General features: G+C 31.9%; 2 protein-coding genes and 1 long non-coding RNA gene across 3 annotated transcripts; 2 read left to right on the top strand and 1 right to left on the bottom strand.

Moving 5' to 3' along the window:
• The first annotated feature begins 2,843 nt into the window (after nucleotides 1–2,843).
• On the top strand, nucleotides 2,844–3,994 carry LOC119083360 (fibrous sheath CABYR-binding protein-like). The gene is made up of 2 exons (XM_037193074.1): nucleotides 2,844–3,234; nucleotides 3,377–3,994. The coding sequence occupies exons 1-2, from the start codon at nucleotides 2,904–2,906 to the stop codon at nucleotides 3,886–3,888; spliced, it is 843 nt and encodes a 280-aa protein (XP_037048969.1). The 5' UTR covers nucleotides 2,844–2,903; the 3' UTR covers nucleotides 3,889–3,994.
• A 968-nt stretch (nucleotides 3,995–4,962) lies between these two features.
• On the top strand, nucleotides 4,963–25,675 carry LOC119083358. Its single transcript, XM_037193072.1, has 5 exons — nucleotides 4,963–5,655; nucleotides 13,221–13,793; nucleotides 22,901–23,193; nucleotides 23,318–23,420; nucleotides 24,980–25,675. The coding sequence occupies exons 3-5, from the start codon at nucleotides 22,917–22,919 to the stop codon at nucleotides 25,284–25,286; spliced, it is 687 nt and encodes a 228-aa protein (XP_037048967.1). The 5' UTR covers nucleotides 4,963–5,655; nucleotides 13,221–13,793; nucleotides 22,901–22,916; the 3' UTR covers nucleotides 25,287–25,675.
• Nucleotides 15,165–15,708, bottom strand: LOC119083359. The gene is made up of 2 exons (XR_005088850.1): nucleotides 15,500–15,708; nucleotides 15,165–15,431 (listed from the first exon to the last, which is right to left on the bottom strand). It is a non-coding gene; the product is annotated as an uncharacterized LOC119083359 (long non-coding RNA).
• Nucleotides 25,676–26,034: the final 359 nt, after the last annotated feature.

The raw sequence follows: 26,034 nt of genomic DNA, 5'->3' as shown, positions 1-26,034 counted from the left end.
TTCATCGAATATTAAGCGAATGTGAATCAGAGAAACATTAAATAACCGAAACCATGTTGCCTAATATTTACCGCAGATCTCTCTTTTCAACCCGACTAGCATTATATCAAAAATCTATAACATTTTACACAATTTATCTATTAACTCCTACTCTGTGATGTTTACCTACACAGCGTACCAGCCAGAATATCAATAAGCGTCTATTATTCGAGAGCGAGAATAAAAAAAAATAAATTCAACAAAGAAGACAGTCTCACTATGTTACTTTAGGGATATATAAAATAAAATATAAAAAAAAATAAAATGTTTTTGTTGTCGCTCTAAATGATTCTGATTTAATCGCATAATATATTGCAAAGTCCTCATGACAAATAAATCTACTCAACTCCGTTAATTGTGATTGATGTACGGATATAAATTTGCCTGGATTCTAGAGCGATGTTTTCAGCAAAACAGCAAAAAAAAAACTTTATTAAATAAAGAACACAATGTCTATTAATTTTCCATAACGATATTTCATCAGCAGCTAACCTTATACCATTACCTATCTAATGTTGTCGATTAATTTTCTCTTTTCGAAAATTTTTAATAAAATTCCACTTAGAATATTTTTCACATGCATTAATAATAAATTCGAATGGATTCACCGAGGTAAAATAAATATGCTGTGCGTAGAGACACGATGCAAAAAGTATAAAATAACTAAATAATTAGAAAATTCTTGGGTATGCATCGTTTTTTGCATCGTTGGTAACATCATCTCTTACACACTTTATAGATATGGCATGTTGGATATGTAGATATGTATTGTACGTATATTCATATTACAAAACCAGTGGTATTCGATTCGTTCGCAAATGATATAAAATATAATGAATGTGTAAGTTATGACCGATTACACGAAGACAGTTTTTAATGCGAATAATACCTATCATCAAAACTCGCAGCTTGAGGCCGAAAGTCAATAAAAAAAAATGTTAAACGAACTGTCAAAATGAATTATTAATAATTGAATACACTTCACATGTAGCCAACATCCTTTGGCCATTCACCATCAGCCATTACACATTTGTAAAATAACTTTATTTCATGTTAAAGGGACATCAAAAGTAATAAATTTTATTGCTCATATGAAAAAAAAAAGATTCTTTGGTCTTTTTTTTGTTACTGCTGTGTCCCTCGTCATTTTGTCTTAAAATGATTTTCTTTCATTAGATTGTAATTATATGTAGAATTTAATTTAATTTTTATTGGAAATCGATCGATTAAGCAAAAAAAAGAGAATTATCAAATTATTCAATCTTGAATTTAAATGATATACAAATCAAGAACTATTTAGTATGTCGTCTATTAAAAATTCCTTTCCATTTAACATTCAATTTGATGATGAAGTTTCAGTCTATGATATGATGACACATTTTTTTTATTATTATATTCTTGATATTAATGTCTTTGCCGTATATGTTTCTACATTTAACCATTAATCATGTAGTTTTTTGTTCGTCTTCTTCTTTCTTTCAACTTTGAAAAACATCAAATAGTACATGATCATAAAATATAAATTACCGAACGTTGTTTGTAATGTCGATATGTATATATACGTTATCCAATGGTAGCATTCCAGGCTGATCTGAAGATAGTGTATTATAATATTCACACGATCAATAATTAACTGGTAGCGATCTATTACTTTCAAATTTAGAAAAATGAAACTACTATTGACCCGCACAATGTGTCTGGATGAAAGAATATATTTTATAAAAGGAAAGAAAAAACGACGAGTACAATTGTTATCTTGTCAGTTGTAGAAGCATTTCATGGTTCTTTCGGTAATCTGATATACATAGACGATTCTTTCATTATTTTTGTTCTGATATAATTTACTGGTAATGCAACCAAAATCATCGATCAACCCACAAAAAGGTTAATGGACCTCAAAATCATAGTTTATTGGAAATTTAATGTTCCACATATATGAAACCCGGCCGTCGGACTGAATGGAATATTCATTTTCATTAATTTGGTGTCAAACAATTATATATGGTGCTGTGCATCTCCGAAAATCGGGGATAAATCACAGTTCATATTCAGCATATCTGAATTACACCAACCACTTTGATAACACGACCGTTTTCATAATGTAAATGACATTCCACACTAGCGGAAAAGGGGTATAATCAAGCCAGACTTGTAATGTTAAGTATATGAAAATGTGGAGTAAGATCAAAAAATTAGGAGAATTAGTTTCTCGGAATTTATGGAATCTCAGAAATTTTTAGGAAAATTTTAGGATGTTTAAGAACTTTAGGAAGTTTCAGGAATCACATTTTCAAAAATAGGTCTGAGCTCTGTATTGGACAAAATTTCTAATTCACTTTCTTTTATAAAAAAAATATTTAATAATTACGAATTAGCGCAACATATATGATGCATCAAGTTCAAGTTTAAGTTACGACACCTGGGCAATAGACTTCTTCTACAAACAATAAAATTAAATTGTTGTATATTTGTACCTCCGGCAAGATAACGACGATATCTTTCGATGACAACAAAGAACTGAACAGTAAAATGAATAAATTTAATTAGTTTGTTTGGATGGAAAGTGATAAATGTTTGTTCTGATAATTTAGTTCTCAGTAATTGCAAATTTCCCACTTACTTTAACTACGTATAATGCAGTTTCATTACATTACGGAGCACTAATTTTGCATCGAGTGGAATTATACACTTAACGACCTGTAAATGACTCAATTTGGAAAATTTCTTATTGTGAAGTGCATTAGCAAATATTAGGATGATTAGATGATACAGATTTTGACTATAAATCAGTTGACTATTTTGTAAATAGAATCATTGTTTCGAGTACAACGAACGAACGAACATCATCACAGCGAAAATCAAAAATGGCACAAATAGCGACTCTTGTCTTCATCATTGGATGCTTCTATTTGGCAACTGGTGCTTTTTTGCCTGCAAATAACTTCAATCATGATATAGAAGAATTGTCAAAGAAACTCGCACGTCCACATTGGCCTCTAAGACCGCCACATCTTCCTAGACCACCACATCATCATCATTCCGACGAATCTGAGTCCAGTTCGCCTGAATCTGATTCCCATTCGGCTGAATCTGATGAATCGAAAGAGCGACCGCATCCTGGAAAGCCTACACGTCCGCCACGACCAACACCACCTGTGAACTGTACTCATCCAATCGAACCGACACCACCAATTGGTACATTTTCATTGTTATTTTTATTTTTAATGTAGTGAAAACTGCATATATTAGCGTTGCTTTTGTTGAATTGGATTCCTTCGCAATGTTATTCCTCAATCTATAATGTCACATAGCGATCATAACCGTCATTTACTTTTAGAAACACCAGCTCCAGAAACCGAAGCACCAGAAACCGAAGCTCCAGAAACCGAAGCTCCAGAAACTGAAGCTCCAGAAACCGAAGCCCCAGAAACCGAAGCTCCAGAAACCGAAGCTCCAGAAACCGAAGCTCCAGAAACCGAAGCTCCAGAAACCGAAGCTCCAGAAACTGAAGCTCCAGAAACCGAAGCTCCAGAAACCGAAGCTCCAGAAACCGAAGCTCCAGAAACCGAAACTCCAGAAACTGAAGCGCCAGAAACCGAAGCACCTGATACAGAAGCTCCAGAGACTGAAGCACCAGAGACTGAAGCCCCAGAAACCGAAGCCCCAGAAACAGAAGTCCCAGAAACTGAAGCTACAGAAACCGAAGCTCCAGAAACCGAAGCTCCCGAAACCGAAGCTCCAGAAACCGATGCACCTGAGACAGAAGCTTCAGAGACTGAAGCTCCAGAGACAGAAGCTTCGGAGACAGAAGCACCAGAAACTGAAGCTGCTGCTGAAAGTGATCCCTAAACGAAAATCTGAATTGTGCTCTAAAGATACCTGACCTTGGATCGTAATTTTATGTGTAATAGGTAGTAATGGTGTAGAATTGAAATATATCAGTCATTTTATTGAAGGATTTTCTTTTACCTTATGAATTTAAAATTTGTCTCACCTATCAATGTTGATGCTGATGTTGGGCATATTCTAACTAAAAATAATAAGGTGAATGCTTACAGCCTGTTTTACTGCCGAGCCGACTCAATTTTTGGACGTCATACTAGCCGGGATATTCATACTGATTTTATCTAAGTTCATATCGCACTATTGACGGACTGCTAGAGATTTTAAAATTTCGTAAGAGTCACTGAAACTGTACCACCTCAAAACATCTAAAAATCTATAACTCAGTAATGGAAAACAGCAACACCTTCAATTACGCCACCCTGAGTACGTCTGAGGTACAAATCTCATAAAAATTTCAAGACATGCAATATCTATGAATCGTTTCTTACCGGTAATAAGTCTTCGTTAATAGAAACAACAAATATAGAGGAGTGTGTTTGTGTTTGTATATTCCGGTACATTTTATTTCATTATATTCCACAATGCATTCTCATTCAAGCAACACAATTGTAAATTGTAGTGGGGAACGCCGAAAAAGCACACTTCACCTGTACATGAGTTAATATACACAGGTAAAGTGCTCAAAACACACAAAGACAAATATCCAGAAAACTCTCCGAGAAACGGTTCGAACAAGAGTGTATATAGTCCCATTGGCGTTTTATTTTGTTCTTTTTATTACATTTTGAAATTAGTTTCATTACAATCGGTGTATTTTATTATATTCTTTCATTGTACAATGTTTACATCGATTCCATACAACGAAAAATGAAGAGCAATATAGCTGAAATGCTGTTTCGTATTGTATACACAAACGAACGGATAGCATGGGATAGCATGGAATTGTAAAAGAGCCGTTTACAGAGACTGGAGTATCTCTGGCTTTTTGTATAATATAATATTATATTGTGTATGAATGGGTAAAATAACCGCAGGATTTATCTATGGCTTCCTCTTCAGAAAAATTTTTCTCTTTAGTTTAGTTCAGTGTATGTTTTTCGGTGAAGAGGTTTGCATCGGAACTACGTATATTTCGTAATGCGAGTTATAAACACTTTAGAGTAGCATTTTCTTGTTGTTGGTACACTATATAAATACAATATATAGTCGATGTTTATATGTTTTTGTTATACTTTGGTGGTAATACACGATTTACCAACTAAATAAACATTAATTGAGCAATAACGCCAGAAGAAATTATACAACTAAATTTGAATTAAAAGAGCAAGTTTAAAATTCTACAAACAAACTGGAAAAAAAAAACAACAAAATCGTGTACTTTATTTATAACGAACAGTATAAAAAGTGCAACTTGCTTCGGTCACTCAACTGAAGTTTCATTTTGTGCGGTGCTTTGTGGTTGATTAACAAAAAATAATGTTTATCTTCTTATGATTAACAACGGATATTACACGGATATCAATTCATGTTTCAGTTGGTTTTTTTGAGTTATACTTTTTTTTGTTAATAGAAAAAAAGCAAACGAAACTCTATACTGAAAAAAAAAGGTTTACCGAACATTATTCACATTAAAGCTTGAGATGGAAATACATTTTTAATTATTGGATCGAATATGAATATCATTAACATCTTTAATTAGTTCATTAAAAAAAATGTACCGAAATGGATAAGAACAAGAGTTAAAATCTGAAAAACGACTACTCATTAATCGTAAGTATAGATAAAATCACTATTTTAATATAAATAATTTTTTTTGTATTGTAAATATACGCATGTATGACGCTACATATATATACAATCTATATACATTTTTCTTTCTTTCATTTTAAATATTCAATAAAGAGTAGAAAAAAAAACTTTATTTTTATGAGTCTATTAAAAATTGATTTATTTACTAATTTTATGGTTTACATAAATTATATTTTTCAAATATTTTATTAGATTTATATATCCTAAGGGAATTTCCATCACTTCGGATCTCGCTTATATTAATATATATATATTTTCTGAAGAAGACCACCAGCTGAACTTGCAAACATTATTCTATTTCGCCGCGTTTGTAATGTTAATTTCAATTTATTTAAACCTTTTCGAAATAAAGTGCGATGAGGTGGACACATTTCATTTTTTTATACATAAAACGATGATGATCTCGTAAATATTTAAAGTAAAAAATTTCTTCATTTTTTTTGTGATATTCGTTGTCAGTAAATATGAAGTTTATTTTAAAAATTAAAATATTTAAAACATCGGGGCTCTGATGAAAATATATAAATACGGTAGAATATTGATGAAATTCCGTCTCTTTTAAAATTTATATGATTCGAATATTGATGAGAAATTTAAACAAAAAATAGTTTTATATGCACGACGCACATAAAAACATTTTGTATTTATTTTAAACTGAAATTTTCGGGAGAATATTATGATGCCGGAATGATATTAATCTTTATTGATTCTTCGTTAAAAGCCGTTGGTGATAAAATAATTACGAAGACGCTGACCGGATGACGAAAACTTATAATTAATTCGATTAAAACTAATATCAACTAAAATTGAATTACTGCCTGCGGGAAAATGAAGTAAAGATGAGTGTAAAGATGATGTATCGGAATAAACTATCCCTTGTCGTAACAAATCTGATTTAAAAAAAAAGTTTGCTACAGAGTTATAGTAACGCCGTGACTTCAGTTAAATTTGCTGCAGAAATTCTAGTCGAATGCTCAACATTTTCAAAATTATAAAAATTGATGATGATGTTGTAGGTTATTTATTACTTCTATTATTGCTTCGTTCTGCTCATTAATTTTTAGTTTTTTAAGGCACTAAAAAACAAACAGAAAATGTCCTAGTCTGATAAAATTTGAAATGAAGAGCACATTCCATCTATAAGGAATTTTGTATCAATTAAAACTAACGTCTACAACATCCTCCATAAAAATTGAAAAAATGCGAAATATTTTTTTTTAAATAACTACTAGCGTGCTCTGGCATAATCTGTTTGTTTCTGTTGTTTAAAATATTTGCGTATGCCTCGTAGCCGAAAAACATAAATAGCCGTTGAATAAAAACAACATACACTCCAGGGTAAATAGCGGCAGAGTCAGACAATGTATCGATTTTCATAGGTGTTTCCATTTGGTTCGTTTGTCGCAAATTATCACATTGAGCTAAAATTTCATCTATCCGCTATGATTTTGGCACATCTCGACCGCTCTTTCTGAGGAGCGTTTTATGTGTGTTTGGTTTTGTAGAAAGTCGTACTTTCTTCGAATTTGCACTATTCACTCTAACTCAATAAGTAACACATTGTACATAACTCAAGACAAGTTTAACGCGGAAACCCGTCTGTGCTTACATTAACAAAATCTTTTACTTCATTCATTTTTTTTACACATTACGCTATATAATAGTACAATGACCAGAAATCGGTTATTATGGTCTTAAAAGATTTGTGTCTAACACTAGGCGATGCGATGCGTCGAATGAAGGAAGTAACAGATTCAATCGATGCTTGACAACATGCTTTACCTTTCTAAAAGTAAAACAGTGGCTGGCTGATTGTGGGAGCATGGACTTAAAACATTGTTATGATAACTGAAGTACATTTCCCTTTGCGATTCACTTCAATCTTCAGTTTCCTGCGACCATTCTTTCCATTTCTGGTCTCAAACATTTTGACGGGTTATATTGTAATACTTCCTTGAACTGACTTTTATTAACTGCTCTCTTTGTTGGCGAGACAAATTTTGTACCCTGGATTCACCGCTTTTATGCCGGCGACGTATTGTACTTTTTCTGTTGTTATTGTTTTAGTTCATCAGTGACCTAGGTGTACTTGAACTTCTTGATCTTGCGTTCCATTTCTCATTTTCCAACCATTCCTAATTCAACCTAAAAGTTAAAGTAGAGCGAGAAAATATCTCATACGAAGTCAATTACTTGAACTTAACAGTTTAACAGCTGACAGATGCACTGCTGATTTATGTAATGATTGTGCTATGTCGGAGATCATAACCATAGCACAGTCAAGAAGAATAATGCGGCGCAATTGGAAGATTTTCAATGATCTTACAAAAACAAATCCACTTACCTCACCAGAGCAATATTACCCACGATGGGACCATTTATTGCAATAAAAAAGTTAGGTAATCGACTACAAAAGAGCACACAAACAACGAAATAATTTGCACAGTTTCGAATCGACAATACCGTTAGAATTATACGTTAATGAGTGGAAATGACGCTACTTCATGTGACAAATTCAAAATCATCTAGAATGAATCGACTCACTGTAGGGTTGGGTATAACTGCTTTCTGTTCGACGACGTTACAATTGGTGATTGGATCGATAAATTAAGAACGACAAACAAACTGAAAAAGTTTTCCGTTCGATTGTTTATTTACGATGTAACAATATTATCGAGTACGTCGAATATAAAGTATAAAACTGATTGGTAATTACATCAGAGAAATATTGAATTTCTATAAAGCAATTACTTGAATTTCTCTAAAAATTGAAAAATTTTCTATAAAAGAATTTTCCGTTGATTTTTCACATCGTTTCAATGGAAACGATTGAGATGTTTTTCTGTTTGTATATGAAAAATTGATTATATAGAGAAGCATCTCTCTGTGCTTCGCTAATATATTATGTTCATTGATCCAACAACAACACCACTCATTGTTTTTAAACAACATAAAGAAAATATGTTCATGGCAGGACAAAATGATTGCCAGCAAAATTTCGCTTTTTCGTCATGCAATATAACAGCCAGCAACGATTATAAATTCATAAAATCTGGCTAGCTATATAAAATTACGTTCATGTATAGAACTTTATCAACAAAATTGTCTTGGAACAAAGCTGTTTTCATTGAATAGACATTAGATAACCAATTCTTCGTCCTAACAATATTGCACAAAACAGACAACGTGCTTTTAACTTTTCTTGAAACAACTTTTTCTTGCACCATTTTCTCAGAATACGTCGCGATACTTTCCGCTTGTTTCATAGTTCATTTTCAGTATAACGTTGCAATTTTAAATATTTAACTAAATAAAAAAGAGAAATGCCAATGGAAATTTCGAGTTGATAACTTTTGAAGAATTTATTGTTCCTTTTTCATATTTCATGAGAAAAGTTGAATCGGATTCTTACTGTTACAATTTTTCTCAGTGTTACATTTGATCATTTGTCTTTGATACAAATAGTTGCCGTCACCACTGTACATCATGATATGGATACACACCTGATAGCCACATAATAACCTTTTAGCAAGCACTCACATATTATGAAACTCGGTTCACAAACGAAAATACCATCAATTTATTGGTCGATAATGGAATAGTCACATAGATGATAAAATGTATGTGGTCTGCTTTCGACCAAAAACTAAATTCGTTATTCGGTCATAACATTTACTTTTCATTCATCGTTCAAACTTCTTTGTTTGAAGTTTCAACTCAACTACTGCATCATATTCGAGGGGGAAACAACAAGTGAGAATGGTTGGACAGGTTTTGAAATTAACAACGATCGAATAGAAGGTACAGGGGATGTCGGTGAAATGCAGACATGAAAATATGAGATGTATTTCGACATGTATAAGAACTTTTGTTAGTATCTGTGGATCAAACAGAAAACCGATTTATCTAATTCTTGATAAAATCGGCGGTAAGTTAGAAAATATTATCTGTAAAGTAGATGAAATGAGAGGTCAATAAAGTAAAATGACAGAATGTTTCTTTATTTAATTTATGGTAAATTGAACAGAATTGGATGTGGTACATAATTTTACCTAGTCACTTTCCCCTCGATCTCATCATATAATACATAATGCAGATTGCTGATTTGCAAATGTTGACATATTGAATTCTGAATACGAATTAGTTTAATCGAGCTGAAACAATAATATAACAAGGTAAGACTTAGAATTCGAACACTAATTTCGTTATAGCAGCAGTCTAGGATATTCAAATTTATGCAAGTCCAACAAATCCGTTGAAATCCAAAGTAAATGCCAATTCATGGTAAAACAATCTAATTATCCATTTAAATCATTCATGCGATATTTGCTATTAATATTAATTACATTCAGCATTAATGCATCAATTCTACTATACTCGAAGCACTAAGGGAAAAATCAAATATTATTATTAGACACACATTGGTCTTACTCTGGTATTTAAGTTTTATTTTTAGATTCATTTAAATAAAAAAAAGAACGAAATTATCTCCATCAATTTGGTGTATACGAAGTCTTATCACCTATAAATAACTAAATAAGTTAACATATTCCCAAAACATTTTAATTAACTTTGAAACGAGGTGTATTATAAATACAACAAGGCAATGCGTTTGCATCGTAGATCGGTTGTGTGTTTTATTTTCACAATGTATTTATATGTTTGGTAGTAAAATTGAAGAGAAGACCCATAAATGATGATCACTTGTAGTTATTCGTTATAATATGTATACACTTTTATAATCAGCCATAAATTTATATTTCTTATGCTCAAACTTAACCAAATAAAACTGTCCAAATCTATAGATTTACATACGAATTCATTTTTTATTTAAATTTGACTTTAATTTATTTGTGTAACCTGCCCAACTACAAAGGTTCTATTTTCTTTCTCTTATTTATAATAATGTCATAAATTTTACTCTTTTATTATTTTATTTTTTCGTGTTTAGAAAGAATCAACATATTTATTTTGTTAATTAAAATTTCGAGGATCCAACAAATTTATATTTTTATTGTTTTACTTCACCAATCACTATATAAATATTCAAATAGAAAAAAAAATTGTGTCGATTTAATCAAGACTTGTACAATTTCTATTTTGATTTATGTTTTTACATTAAAACAAAATTTATTGGACGACTTTTAGCACGTCTTTAAGCAGAGCGTGTGCAGCTGTGGTGTGTTAGAGTAATATTTAAAGGTAGGGTATACGGATTTACAGCTTCAATAAAGATATTTTTTTAGTCAAGTAGAGTGAGATTTAAAAAAAAAACCAACTAATTTCATTAATGTTAGATTCTGTACATAAGTTTCGCATGAAATTTTCTTCCATTAAGTGTGTTTGGACATATATTTCCTCGTTGATATTAAAGCAGTATCATCAATCTTTCACTTTATTTCCAGTAAAATTGAATATAGCAAACGGTGTTAACGTTTAATTTCGACAATATCAGCGTCAATGCCGGAATAGGAACACAATCCATAAAAAAATGACCATAAACACACAAATGTGGAATAAACTGGGCTGACAAAACCCCAATATAATCTCGTTCATAATAAATAAATTTATTGTGTAGAGATTGTTAAAGATTAAGCGTCTAATAAAACTGAAACCCACACCACAACAACCATTACGTTTATTAATAATGCTTAAGAGCTTCCGAGCCTACGCTGAAATTGTAGCCTACATTTCTGCGTTTCGAAATTTTTGATCGCTGATATCTTTTTACGAGAGCCCTTTTTGAAAAATGTACGACCACATTTTCGAGTAAAAATATGTCAGCTTTGAATAAAAAATAAAATTGTCTGTGAAAGTTCCATGTGCTTTGAGAAAAGTGTACCTTTGATGCAAATTTGGGACATAGGTACAGTTTTCTCAAAGCACATGAAACTTTCACAGACAATTTTATTTTTTATTCAAAGCTGACATATTTTTACTCGAAAATGTGGTCGTACATTTTTCAAAAAGGCTCTCGTAAAAAGATATCAGCGATCAAAAATTTCGAAACGCAGAAATGTATGCTACAATTTCAGCGTAGGCTCGGAACCTCTTAAAAACCAAAGTTTATTTGTGTTTTCAAGTATAAATTGTCTCATATACCAGTCACTGAGTTCAAGAAGTGAATTCTCGATTAAAGGCAACGAACATCAAAGCGTACGCTCTTTTTCCTTGTTTCTTTTCTTCTTCAATTATATTTTTAATTGGGACAATATTGTTCCAAATAGCATTCGGCTCCAAAAAAAACTATTTTTTTTTCTTTATAAATGTATTTTTGATTGGATTTTATTAAACGGCAGCCGTTTCAAAACAAATAAATTCTAAAATGATTAAAAAAATCTCCCTCTAAAGTAAAAGTTACCACAAAAAAAAAACCATTAAGCACTTAAATATGATGTCATACTCATTGTACGAACATTATTTTATTAAGTTGATCTTCTTAATCTTCATTTAAATTCTACATTAAGAAGGTATACGTATAGCTGAAATTAATTGTAATCGTGATCCAGTTTTTTTTCTTATTTCGAGACTAAAACATTTATTTTGAAGAAAAAAAACTAGTTTTTTGTACTTTGAATATTTTAAATAAGACAATGTGGCTGTGATGCTCTCAAAGAAGATTATATTCTTGCATAATGTATATATACGTGAAGTCGTCGAACGAAATCGATTAGATATGCCAACAGACAATTTTTAACATGCAATGATGCTTGCTTAATGTAGATTCATGTCAAACATTCATGTGTGTTGTTTCTTGAAAACATTTTTTTTGTTAGATTTATTGAAAATTATATTCATTTGAAAATGACAAAATGTTTCCGCATAAAAATTTCTATTATATGCATATCACAATCACAGCCTTTCCGTATATCTATGTGTGCACTCTCCATTCGATTTACAAATAATTTATGTTAAGTGCAGTTGATATGTTTCTCCTAAATGATTAAAAAAGACTACCGATTTCGTAGACGTGCGTAACATTTTTGATGCACAGACATAATGGGTTTGTCGTTTTGTTTCGAATTTTTTAGAAATGGAAAAAAATTATTTTAGTAGATCAAGGTATTGGATCACGATAATTTAGTATTTTTTTATACGACTTCAACCTTTGTTACGGGAACGAAAATAGGTAATTACGTTTTCCTAGACTTAGTTGGATGTAGAGGTGTATTTGACGGTTGAAGTAAAAGAAATGCCTGAAGTCAAATGTCGAAGACACGCTGTATGATAAAAACATTGAAGTTATAGATTTTATATGATAACCTAGACGATATTTTACGGAAATGAAGTAATAGATTCAATGATTTTGTTACGATACTGCCAGCTATTACATGTTAAAGATTAAAAGTGACGATATTCATACAAGTTTTTCCTACAATTCCAATCATTTTCATCCTCTCCGTAACAAAAATCGTAAATTTTTTATCCATTTTTTGGCTCATACAATAAAGTATCTTTTTATCGAATTCATGCACTCACTAAAGTAACAATATAACTAATTAATTACAATTTACTTCCTCTTTCAGATAATATAAATATCAACTCAAACCATCCACACACCAACGAGCCATTTTAAACTATATATTTTCAAAGGATTTTCGCCATTCAACCATCCATAAATATTAACCACAAAATGTGAACACTAACCTTCACTTTTCAAGAGATTAAAGAGACTTATGCCCGATTACTGTGCGCCCGTACAATTTATCTCGAAACAGGTGAAATGCAGACGGTTTTATTTCTGTGCGGTGTGTGAAAATAAAAACGTAATTTATATTAAATCCTAGTGAGAGGCATTTATTTATTCTTTCAATTTTTGTAACGTATGTACACTACACACACACAGTATATACTTTTATATGTTTGTGAATGAGATAACACACAACTTAAATACAATACAATCGGAAAAAAGGACGACGAAAGGACAGAAAATCACTTAGAAGAATGTGTTAATTTAATGAAGAGATTATTTTGTATTAGAGAATATAAAAGAGCTCAACAGAAATTTCTCCTTTTAAATTGTATGGATTAAATGAAAGTGATAATAGTGACGGGATAGTTGGAAATGTGTACGGTACACAGAATTCTTGAAATTAATGGTAAGTCTTTTTCGAATTTATCTGAGTTTAATTGAAAATGCTTTTGTTCAACTTGTTTTATACGAAAATAGAAAAAGGGAAGCGCTACTACGTAACAAGGCGATAAATTAAAATGGAAAATGTGTTAAAGCGTAACATTTCACAATTAGAAATATTTTATTTATTTCAACAATTGCAACGTAATAAAGAACTGTTCAAAATGTTTGTTTAACACTGATCCACTACATTTTGTCATTGTTACGTTTTGTTAGCTTTTGACCCCTTTATTCTATCTACTACCAACTCAACGTTACGCCCTTTCAGATAGTCTACATTTCAAATGTTAATCAATCAATCAAGAAATCAATAATTGATGTCATCGCATTAAAATATACAATCAATGAGTTTCAGTTCGGGTGGTTGTAAGACAAAGTTAATTTCACTTAATTACATATCCGTATGTTGTTATGTCTTGTAAAATTTGACCAGACGAATGTATAAGCATGCACGTTAACTAAATTGGGTATTTTTACCCTTCCATCATTAGGTGAGGTGATACATTTTTCATGAGTAATATTGAAATGTTAAACATACATCATGATCAAAGTTGGGCGTAGCTCACATCATTAAAGTCTCGTCAAATGTACTTTCGAACTAATGACATGACACGAAATGCACATATTATATGAGTACATATTTAATCTACATGTGTTACCTTGAGCTGGTATAGATCATATTTTTTACACAACAACTTGTGCTGTCTGATTGCCTTTAAAGAGAACATTGTACGAATCAAACATCGTTTGCTTTATGCACGAAAATGCATAAAAGCAGACATAAAGAATATCAAAGTTGAAAGTAGTCGATTTTTGAATAAGAACTCGCGTAACTATTTTGCCACTAAAACTTTAAAGAAATGAAGCAAAATAAAGAACTTTTCAAGCAATTGCAATGGAATGTAAACATTCACCTGGATTTAGCTGTCGTTTCATAATTTTTAGTCGCAAAATTACGTCAATAAGTTTTAAGTGAAGCCGTTAGACCATCTTAGCTTTATACATAGTTATAGTTACTGAATCAGAGCTCATTATGTGCAATTATCGGAAGAGCTACGATATACTAAATAATGCAGTAAGTCACTAAAATAGTTATTTGTCTCCTTTTTTAAATTACACCCTTAACAGACGCTGTCGTTGATATTTTTCTAAAATTCCAAAATGATATTAATCGAATTAGGACGTTAATACGTCCAATGCCTGAGTACTATAGAATTGAAATATTTACCGTTCTAAGCATAAAGAAACTATATTTTGGCGATTGCACGATGGGATTCTAAGAATTTACAGTCACTTTCAATATTCTGTTTCGAAAAGACGATTCGAACAAATTAAATCTCACAACACAATTTCAATCAATGTCGAAAAGGTAAAACTTTTATTCGTCGAATAAGAATTGCATACAGTCACTTAGTTTCATTATGAATCGTATTTTTAGATCGGATATAATCACATTATGTAGGTTTTCTTTCGTTCACAAAGAAAATCAGACAAACATGCAGCGTAATCCTTATCGGTAAATTGGTTGACATCTTCCTTTTTTATCCAAGGCGTAGCCCGGGGGACACACCTTCGGCGCATCGATGACATGTCTCAAAACGGTCTAAAAAATGTTGAACATCAGCAATAAGTTATATACTCGAAAACTAACAAAAAAAGATTTCTTTTTACTTCGTAATAGTCACCTCTTCTGCTTCCTTCAACAGAATTGAGTCGCTGTGGTTTTGAGACAGTATTCTCGTTCGGCATTTTCGTAAATGATTTCCAGTGCGCGTATTAGAAACTTAAATGAATTTAAATTAGAATAGCATTGAACTAGGCTCAATCAAAACTGATACGTACTTCAATTTTCAATATTTCGATTTGGAAAGTGAATTTAATTCTGACCAAAAACTGAACAAAATTTATGAACTCGTCTAATCTAATCTTTCCATATCAACAATCTGGATATTATCTGTATTACGTCATTTTGTAAACATTTTTAAACTACGTCAAACATTTTCAACAGAACCCGTCCAGATTCATTCGTACGGTCATCGGGAAATCGTCACTTGTTCCAAGAATATTGTCTTGATTTTCTTGTTACTCAACCGTACAAAGGTTTCGTTAGGAAAACCGTCAAGTTTAAAGACGGATAGCATAAAACGTTTTACGAAAAACTCACTCCAATATATAAACAACATCGTCATTGTTACAAAAGATTTTTGGATTTGCGAAATATTACGGTCATCCACAGCGCACACTTTATCGCTTTTATTAACTCTGAAATAGGCATTTTGTCTCGTTTATTTACCAAAAGGATTAACGCATTAACTGCGTGTATCTATACAATAGCTGCTTCGAAAGATTGTCGGCATTTTTTTGTTATACAGAGCAATAAATCGGGAAACAAATGGACTGTAACTGAGTTATTTTTTTCTGTGTGTAACACCTTTATGGTATTATCAAACATACTTAAAACAACAGCCTCTCAAAGGATGTTTAGCGTTAACGCGAAATATTATTTCAACATTCTTTGAACAATGGATAATTTGATTGAAATGTATTTCCTTTAATTCAAGATCAAGCCGCTTACACACCAAGTAATTGAAAAGAATAAAAGAATTTTTTATGCGTCTGCAGAATGCCATAAGTCCTTTGAACATACACTGTACATATATATATATATATATATATATATGTGTATACTTACCATGTACACACATGACATCGCGGTATTATTTACGCAGAGCTTATATATGTACAAACTGCTGTCTCATTAACCCAGCTTTAACAACGCTCACGCAATCTCTACTATTATGTGTTAAAAATGAAAATTTTCTTTAAAAACTAATACAATGAATTCTACCCCCTTTTTCACACTTATGCTCTTAACACCATTCGAGAAACTCCACTGTAACACTCATGGGTAGGTATTAATTTAAACTGAAAGGAATTCTTCCACATCACACACTTTGTTCATTATACGAATACGATGGATACGAGTATGTACGTACATGCATGACACACCTAATACAATATCAAAATTTTCGCTGTTGTCTGCCAGTTTTGATCGTGTGAAGAGTCCACATGAAAGAATAATCACAATTTTCTGTACCAGAGATCCGAATAATAGCAGAAAGTGGTTGAATTATGAACAAAATATAAAACCAAAACCTGTCGAGTCGAGAGTGATCTGGATCTCACTCTGTAGTCTGTATTATACTTTTATTTAACGAAATACTTTTTTTTTTTGCAAAAAAAATTCTGTTTTTTTTTTGTACTTCATATATTAAAAGGGATTGTGTATCAAGAGGGATATATAATACACCGTATTTGTGTACGCTTCGAGGAAATGATTTTAATATTTCTTCGTGTATAAAATTATATAAATATTAGCTCTGTCTGGTTTGCGAATGGATTAGATTATACATACTACTTGCACTACAAAGTTATTCCGAATAAATGGGAAAAGCCGCACGACAATCGCATAAAATTAGAATGCATTAATGCAAAACTATTTTTGTTAAAATTCAAGAAGCAACATTATACTGGTTGAAACAAGTCAACATCAAAGGTAGAGCATTCAAGAATACATTCGCGGAATATAAATTTAGAAACACATTTCTTTTGCGTGAGGTGTTGCTTCACTGCATACAAGTAATAACAACGGAAAATGTGCAAACGCAACACTAAGCTGTGTTTTAATTCAATCCAAACGCTAAATATCCTCTTCTGTTCTAATCAGATTGTTCCTTTGTGTTTAGTGCTTAATGACGTCCACTCTCTTACTCTGATTGAATTGTACCACAGCAGACATATAGTCAAAGAATTCAATAAAGTCAGCAAATAATTGAATCAATTCGAGAAAAGCAATTAATCAATCATCAGCTACAATACAAAACCGGACATTTTACCAGCAGCCCAAATTATTATTTGCTGAACATTCCAGGTATTTCCTATTGTACTCCAGACCCAATATTGCATGCCACACCAATCAAACATACATAATGCAATTTTGGTCAAGATTTATTTATCAGGGAAAATAGAATATATCCCTTTGTTGTATATTACATTCGAATGGCATAAAATTGATCAAACCCTTGTTTACTTGTATCCAGCCAATGTTCAATATTAGCAACCCTGCAAAATTCCAGCATTCACCTTTATTTTTGTACAATTTATGTACAATGGTCAGTTTTTTTTTGGATACACTGGCCGGCCACGGAAATAAAAAAAAATGTTAATTTGTTGGGGATTTTATAAAATAAAATAATTCCCAACATTAATGTGGAAAGAACATACACAACACACGAAAATAAATAACAATGTCATGTTCGGTATACACTTTCAACAACAACAACGAAAATATAATTAAAACATTGCCTCAATCGCTGGATTAAAATTTGATCCGTACCTACGACTCGTTTTTTTTTACTGAAATTTTGTTTGAGAGCAAGTGCAGTAACTCGGGTGTAAATTAATTTAAATTTTACATGCAGAATATTTATTACGTGTGTTGTTATACATTTACCATGTTATATGTTCGCTACATTGCGGTCATGTGGAGGCTAGTGAAACTTAATTAAATCTAACTGCATAGCAATTGGATATTGATATACCTTACGTATTGATATACTGATATCCTTGTAGTTAAACATTTCCTTTCTCGAATTTAATTTATCAAAGTTATCCCTACTTGCAGAAACGTTCATCTCAATACAAGTAACTACTAAGATAAGCCACAGAGAAGACGGAGATCTTCTAGCTATTGCGTTTTCTTTGGCATTTCAAGACGTTTATCTTGAGGAATTTGTTAATGTTGGTAATAACGTCAAATTATTAAAGAAATATGAAGAAAATGTTGTAGAAATGAAATTAATCAGCGAAGATTTTACGAGTCTTATAAATGAATGCATTCTGACGGAATTAAGTAATTTAGAAAAAATTATTAACTTCGAATGGCATAATTACATCGTAATCATAAATCACTTTATCAGTTAGTTTTCCAATTGTGTGGTAAAACTGGTTCAAATGATTAACGGTGAAACAAATTATAGTAAAACGACGAACATAAAATAACTCGATCGCTATAAGCAAAAGATGCAACATGAAGAAGTTAAGTAATTAGTATACTTGGAATTATTAGATTTCTACTGACTCATTATTTTTCAAGAATTCGTTTTGTTAATTTGTCTGGTTGGAATGATGGTAAATTTTTCATTTCGAATAAAGACAAATCCCTGAACTGGGAATTTTGCTCATTCACTCATTTCATAGTTGCATACCACCGAGAATATATCCATCATGTCTTTCTTATTCTTTGTTCGTCAATTTCTTAAAGTGTTATAAAGGATATAATAAAGTAACACGCTGGCTAGCACGAAAGTTTATTTTTTCCGCTATGCACATAATTTGTTTTATCTTTTGCATAAATTTTTGATCATCTTTCATGGACTTAACAACGACTGTGCCTTTTTCATCATAACTGTCTTCTTATGATTACCACAGACAGATAAATGTCTACCGACTTTCGTTACTCTGACGTGTATAATAGATTGCCTGACGACTTTTATTGTAATTTATACATTTTTGCTACCTTCCTAGAATAGAAATCAAGCAAATGTTTAACAGAAAAGTCGACAAACGTATGCTATTCGTTTCGGTGCATTGTTGTGCGTATATATAATGTTCTGCCAGAAATTCTCCGATTGTCCTTAAGTTATTTTGCGGATTATCCTGTACAACGTTTAAATACAAAACTCACTAAGCGCATTCAACAAAAGTATTGCAAACTACGCAAACAAAAAGATATAATTGCATTGGTTACACTTTTATGGTATCGATGGTAAAGTCAATATCATACGTATATATACGTGTATATTATTATGTGTATACGGTGCACCCAAGTAACGTATTGTCATCGGTCGGCACAATGAGTACATTTACCTTTTTTATATGAACCATTTTCTAAACTTTAAAGAAACGATGGCTGTTAAAAGAATTTTTAACGCCTGTACACATTTATGTTCTATTCATTTCATATGTTATTATACATTGAACATAAAGGAACATTTTTCTTCCACCACGCATATATCAATAAAATGATTTTTTTTTCTTGACTTTCCTTTCTTACATTATCATCATCTTATCCCATATGAACTACGATAAAACAACGAAAAAGAGAGAAAAAAAAATGATTTTCTTGCCTTTTAACAATGCAACCGATGCAGCAAAATGCATTGTAATATTATACAAAAACACACAATAGCTCGTACAATTATAATGGTCAAACGCATTAGCTGATACATCCAATTAAAAGAGCCTAGATGTTACCCACAAAGAATGCAATATTATTTTTATGTAGAATACTAGATAGAGAATGGTGTGTGGAATCTTCGGTTTTACTGATTATATGCGAACATATTTGAAAAAGAGAGACTTACTTTACCTTTTATAAGAATTATATTTTGTCTGATTACTATGGAACACAGAATATTGATTTTGTTTTCGTTGAAGGTATAGTTATCCAACGTGTAGCAAAATCGTTAATATACAAAATGCCATTTTTGATTTTGTATGCGGAAAATTGTAAAATGCACCGTTGCCAATATTTTATTAAAATAATAAACATAAATTTAGCGAAAATGGTGAATAACGTTATATTTATTGAAAATGTGCGTCTGTTTGCATGAAGCACCCATTTAAAATAATTGTCCGAAGAATAACATCTAAACATGCACTCGCTGGAAATATGAACATTGTAAATTGTACGAAGTTAGTGGTATGAATTTATAAAATGCCTCTTTTTACATTATGCAAGCGTAAGCTTATTATACTTGCATTTTATTGATGCTGCAGAGAAGAAGAAGAAGACAGAAAAAAAGAACTAGCTGCAGGTCGAAAAGTGCGATTTCATCCGAGAAAATAATTAAGACTTTATGTTTTGTGAAATTATTGTTAATTACTTTATTGCGTGGAGAGTAGTTTTGATTGGCGCTTGCCATCTCCAATGGTCATAATTAATGTTGTGGGAAAACAAACAGCAAAGAATGCATGATGATGATGATGAGTACCAACTCCAGAGTGATTTATAGTAAGTCATTCACATTTATAGAGTCCAATTAAGACGAAGAAAGTAATAAAAAAAAGCTAAAATGTATGAAGGCAATGGTGCCAAAAAAGGTGTAAAACATCTCTCAGAAAATAGTTCTCCGTACATCGCTTTACGTATCCACACAATAGCAAAATTGCCATCTGCCGACCTAAATTGTCACACTTCGTTTGAAGAAAATGTCAAACTAACGTATATAATACAATCCATTCCAGAACGAATACTTCACAATCACAACCAAATCATTGAACTTCGTGCATCTGGTTGTGTCGATTTATCGACATTTCTATAAAGAAAATTATTCTAAGCACCACCACTCACTTTCGTTTCCCTTAATTTCGCATGTGTATTCAGCAATGTGTATGCGTGTATCACATTTATACGAAAATTATCCGATCCACAATGTTGAGGCAGCAAACCGTAATTCATAATTAAGTATAATCAGCGTCCTTGTTTGCTCACTTGGCTACAACATTGTTAATGTGTAAGTCAGTCAAAACGACAGGAAAGAACTTTACAAATTTTGATTTGGTAGTCAGGCTATCAGTTACCCTGAGTGTTAACTACTAGGTCAATACTCTACGGGTGTACATTCGAGCTGAGGAAATGAGAAATTGTGAATGAGTTGCACCAAGAATATATTTTTAGTTACGATTCTGTAGTTCAGCAGCATGAAAACATATTAATTGTACGCACGCACATATACCCAACGAAAGGTTAGAAATGGGTGTAGCCAACATTTACTAGAAAATGGATTAAAAGGATTAGACTACACATTTCGTACTGCGAATCGTTTGGTTTGTGATTTACCATGTGGGAAGTGCCGATAGACTAGTTAGATCAGGAGGAAATTTCACTTTTTTATTGCATAGAATTTTGTATAAATAATTGACTTTTCGTTCGTGTAGGTACTTTACAGTGATTTAAGTCTTACATATCTCGGAATTCACTTTATTAATACGTGTAATAGGTACCCCGACATAAGTAATATAACACGTGAGCACCCAATCTTTCATAGAAATTATTCAAATTATGAGCATGTTGAATTCATGTAGATGTAATCGGTATAACCAGAAGTGGAATGAATATAAAAATGTTTGTAATTTTTATTTTATACTCACCGGTAAACAATAATTCTGCAAAAAATGACCCGCGAAGATTATATACTCTTTCCAATGTCGAAAAGATCAATCGATAAAAACGGAAACGGCAAATAAATAAATAATAAATATTGTCGTGCTAAAAATACCGGAGGTCCATTACAGTGAAGTCTATTCATGCCTTTTCGTTCAACTTTTTTTTTTCTTTCTTTTGAATTATACTAGGAAAATCAGATCAGCCAACTCTTGGCTGTGTTCGATGATATTGAGTGTAGTTGGAATTGTTTTATCACAAATTGATATTGCGAGCAAAAATGGATTTTTTGTTGCCATTTATGTTCTTTTTTCCTGTACGGTCTTAGCCATTAAGGTTAAAAGCGGTATGCCAGACAAGAAAAATACTATTTCAAATTGTGTGTTACTTGTGGAAGGTCATATGTTCAAATTTACCGCTAAGCATTCCATCGCTGTTATCTTCTTACATTCTATTTTTATAATAATTCTGTATGAATGCCATGAAGAAGTTAGAGAAACAACTTTTTTTGCATGAAATATTTCTGTGAAATATGCAAACTTACTTATTTATTGGCCTGAACAATGCAGGAAAAGACATGGATAATGTTCATAAGTTGAGTGTTAGACTGTTAGAAATTGTGATCTTATCGACGAGTTTGGACCTCATAAATTTTGTTTATTTTTTCAAATTACACTGTTGGTAGTAGACAAGAAAACTGCGTAGCAAAATCTCAATCAGATTTTTCACTTTCACCTGAACACCGCAATCGTCTCGATGATCTTTTATGCGATCTATACTTACGTATATATGCGAAACTTTCTCGATATCATTTTCTAACAAACAATTTCCATTTCCAATTTCAGATTTATCGTAAGGACGATGTTTTCAGATGTTTCAAATTTGGTGGCCAACAACGATCTCGAATCAGTTGATACGAATTCAGAATTCTTTTGGATGAATTTTGAAGACGAGTTATTTGGATCGCCTCTCGCATTTGATGCCAGTGAAACGGGTCTGTGGAATGGCAAATTTGTACCACCACCTCCGCGACCGGATTTTTTGGAAGACACCGTTGTGTCCGACGGTCTAACAACATGTGACCTTTGTTCATGGGCTGTGCCGGACAAAAATGCATTCCTATTGGATGGATCGATTGGTAAGAATGAATTCATTTACATTTAAAACAATCTAACGATTGTAATGAAACAATAGCTAATGTTTCAAAAAAGAAAAGAAAGAATTTTGCCGACAATACAATGGGATATTATTTTGTGTTTCAGAAGCTGCAAGTGAACTGGGATGGGCGTTCACAATTGCTATTGTTGCTGTAATATCGGCTTTGCTCGGAGCAATAATAATGATAACTTTGGTGCGGTGCAAGAGGTAAATATTACTTTTGTTTGATTATTATGCTGGTATATAGGAAAGCTTTCGGGTCGACTAAAATTGTTAAACACATTTGCGCGTAGAGTCTAGTTTCCCTTGTCAATCTTTTGGAATTATTTTAATTAATGAGAATCGTGCACACACGATATCAAATGCTATTTAACAGAAATTAAGACTTACACTGCACTTCCATTTAATTTAATTTAATTTTGTCGTTGAGATTTCATTTGAATGAAAATGTTTTAAAACCGTAATACAAACTTCAAGTGTTAAAATCTCCTGAATGCAGTATAAAGGTATTTTCATTTGATTTCTTTTGTGGCTCTTAACACTTTTGCTGCTACTGCTTAATCGAATTTCTGAGTGGGAAAAAAAATTTAATCATCCATCCCCTTGAGTTTAGAACCGCTGCTTTTGAATATAAGAAAACATTTTTGCGACGATTTTTCTTAAATTAAATTTTCAATTTCATTAAAAGCTCCGTCAACAGTAAAATCCTCTTTTCTATGAGAATCCAAACTATTTTCCACAGATTAGAACCGTGATGAGCAAAAGGTTTATTTTATTTTTTTCTTGTATTTTGTGTACAGTGCATATAAACCGGTACACAAGAAATTCAATTTTTCTCAAGTTTTATTTATTTAATCAAATTTTTCGTGCGATTTTTTTCTTCTTTAGCGACAAAATATTGAATTATTTACGTTAGAAATATTCGAGTAAATATTAGAAAATGTTGTATTATAACAAAAGTAAATAACAACGAAAGAACTTTGAACATCGCATGGCAGAGTTATTTATCCTTCAGTATCGGATTTGTGAAAAGAATTTTCATATGAAAGAAGGTAAAAAAAGGATGAAATTAGATTATGTGCAAAGCTGATATTTCATCTTAAGAAAAAAGATCTCAGTTGATACGACGGTAAAGAATAAAAAAAATATTTTTTTTTCTATTTTTATATTAGGTACCTACCTACACTCTTCTTCTTTTTTTTTTTGCTTAGCTGGAATAACAATTCTCCCCTTTTATTTTCGTATGCTCGAATTCAAATTGAGTTTAAAATCAATTCTCTGTATATACATGCGGAAAGGATTCATGTTTGAAAGACAATATTAATTTTACAAACACCTCTGGCGTTATATTTTATATTGTCATTTATTGGTAGCTCAATTTTTGCAGTAATAGAAACAGGAATACGGAACCTGGTGTGCGAATAATGCTTCGGATTCAAACTGTGTGTGGCCTTATAAGGAGTGATACTCGGTCTCATTTGAGATTTAAAAGAAAAAGAATCCAATCAACCCTTTGATTAGGTTAATTTTTTTATGATACTGCGATAAAGGCAAGAAATTTTACTCTAGCTTTCATCGCCTTGTTTCAATTTCGACTCAAGAGTAATTTGTTACCGAAAAGGGGTGCTGTATAACTGTTGCGATGAGAAGATTGCTAACCTTTTAGTTACTTTTGTCTGATCTCTTCGGTGTTTCTCCTATAAAATCTGTCACTCATAAGTCCACCTGACGCTTACATATGTTTCATTTTCTTTGTATTTTTCCAGGTTGAAAGCCTCGACCGGAGCCCCACTAATACCCTGGTGGTGTCGTCGAACGGATTTAAACACTTCACCGGATACACAGAATCAAGAACCGAAACAGAGGCCAGCTGAAGAGTTACCAGTTACTGCCCACGCAAATCCGCAAGTGTGGATCTGGTTGAAAAATGTGAATACACCAGCATCGACAGAACCAATACCATTTCCTCCATCCGTATCGATAGAAAATTACTACACCAACACCGATGATAACATTAGCAGCCCGTCGAAAGTGAGCGAAGTTTTATATGAAGAAATTTCCGGAATCGGTTGATTTAGAATTAAAATGATTTCGGATAAACGATTGAGTGATTTGACTCTTTAGCGATAGGAATTGTATATTAATTTATTCAATGTAAAATCTCCACTTTGATTATATTATATAAATAAATAGCAACTTAAAATGACATATAATTATTGATAATTATGAAACATTAAAAGATTATGCAACGTGCAATCATTCCATCGGACTCAATGGGAAATAGTACTAAAAGAAAATACTAATTTGGTAGTAATGAACCTGTTTTTTTGATACTTTCTGTGATATTTTGAACTGATGTAAATATATAATTGCTTAGATTATTATAAAGAAAATACTTATCATTAACTACACACTAACTAGACATATTATGGATAATAATAAATTGTTTAATGAATAGTAAACGAGCGTGTTGTTTAAAAAAAAACATTTTCCATCCCCCCATTCACACTTCACCTCGGAGAGAAAGTTAAGTGACCTTGTTCACATGCCTGCAACCTCGCATTCAACCTCTAACACTTCACCGATTCATTCACGTTGAAAACGAAAGCAAAAAGAGCGAACATATAAAGGGCAAAATAAATACAGTCAAAAGTTTTAAAGTTTTCTGCATAGATAATTAAAGAAATGGAGAAAAGAATTTTCTTTTCAGTAACGAAAATATTTCAAAGTACAACTACACCCTCACCGCCATCATTATCTCTACTTAGTCATTGCAATATTGTTGTCTGGTACAAATGGAAAGAAACATGGTAAAAAATAT

The sequence above is a fragment of the Bradysia coprophila genome, unplaced genomic scaffold (assembly GCF_014529535.1).
Source record: "Bradysia coprophila strain Holo2 unplaced genomic scaffold, BU_Bcop_v1 contig_588, whole genome shotgun sequence".
Taxonomy (NCBI): domain Eukaryota; kingdom Metazoa; phylum Arthropoda; class Insecta; order Diptera; family Sciaridae; genus Bradysia; species Bradysia coprophila.
The sequence above is the reverse complement of the archived record's forward strand: the minus strand, read 5'-3'. Positions and strand labels throughout refer to the sequence as shown.

What these genes read in the sequence shown, in the direction of transcription:
- LOC119083358 (XM_037193072.1), top strand. Translation starts at nt 22,917, where the DNA reads ATGTTTTCAGATGTTTCAAATTTGGTGGCCAACAACGATCTCGAATCA. An exon ending in CCTATTGGATGGATCGATTG is followed by an intron (nt 23,194 to 23,317) that starts GTAAGAATGAAT and finishes TTTGTGTTTCAG; the next exon opens with AAGCTGCAAGTGAACTGGGA. An exon ending in ACTTTGGTGCGGTGCAAGAG is followed by an intron (nt 23,421 to 24,979) that starts GTAAATATTACT and finishes GTATTTTTCCAG; the next exon opens with GTTGAAAGCCTCGACCGGAG.
- LOC119083360 (XM_037193074.1), top strand. Translation starts at nt 2,904, where the DNA reads ATGGCACAAATAGCGACTCTTGTCTTCATCATTGGATGCTTCTATTTG. An exon ending in CGAACCGACACCACCAATTG is followed by an intron (nt 3,235 to 3,376) that starts GTACATTTTCAT and finishes ATTTACTTTTAG; the next exon opens with AAACACCAGCTCCAGAAACC.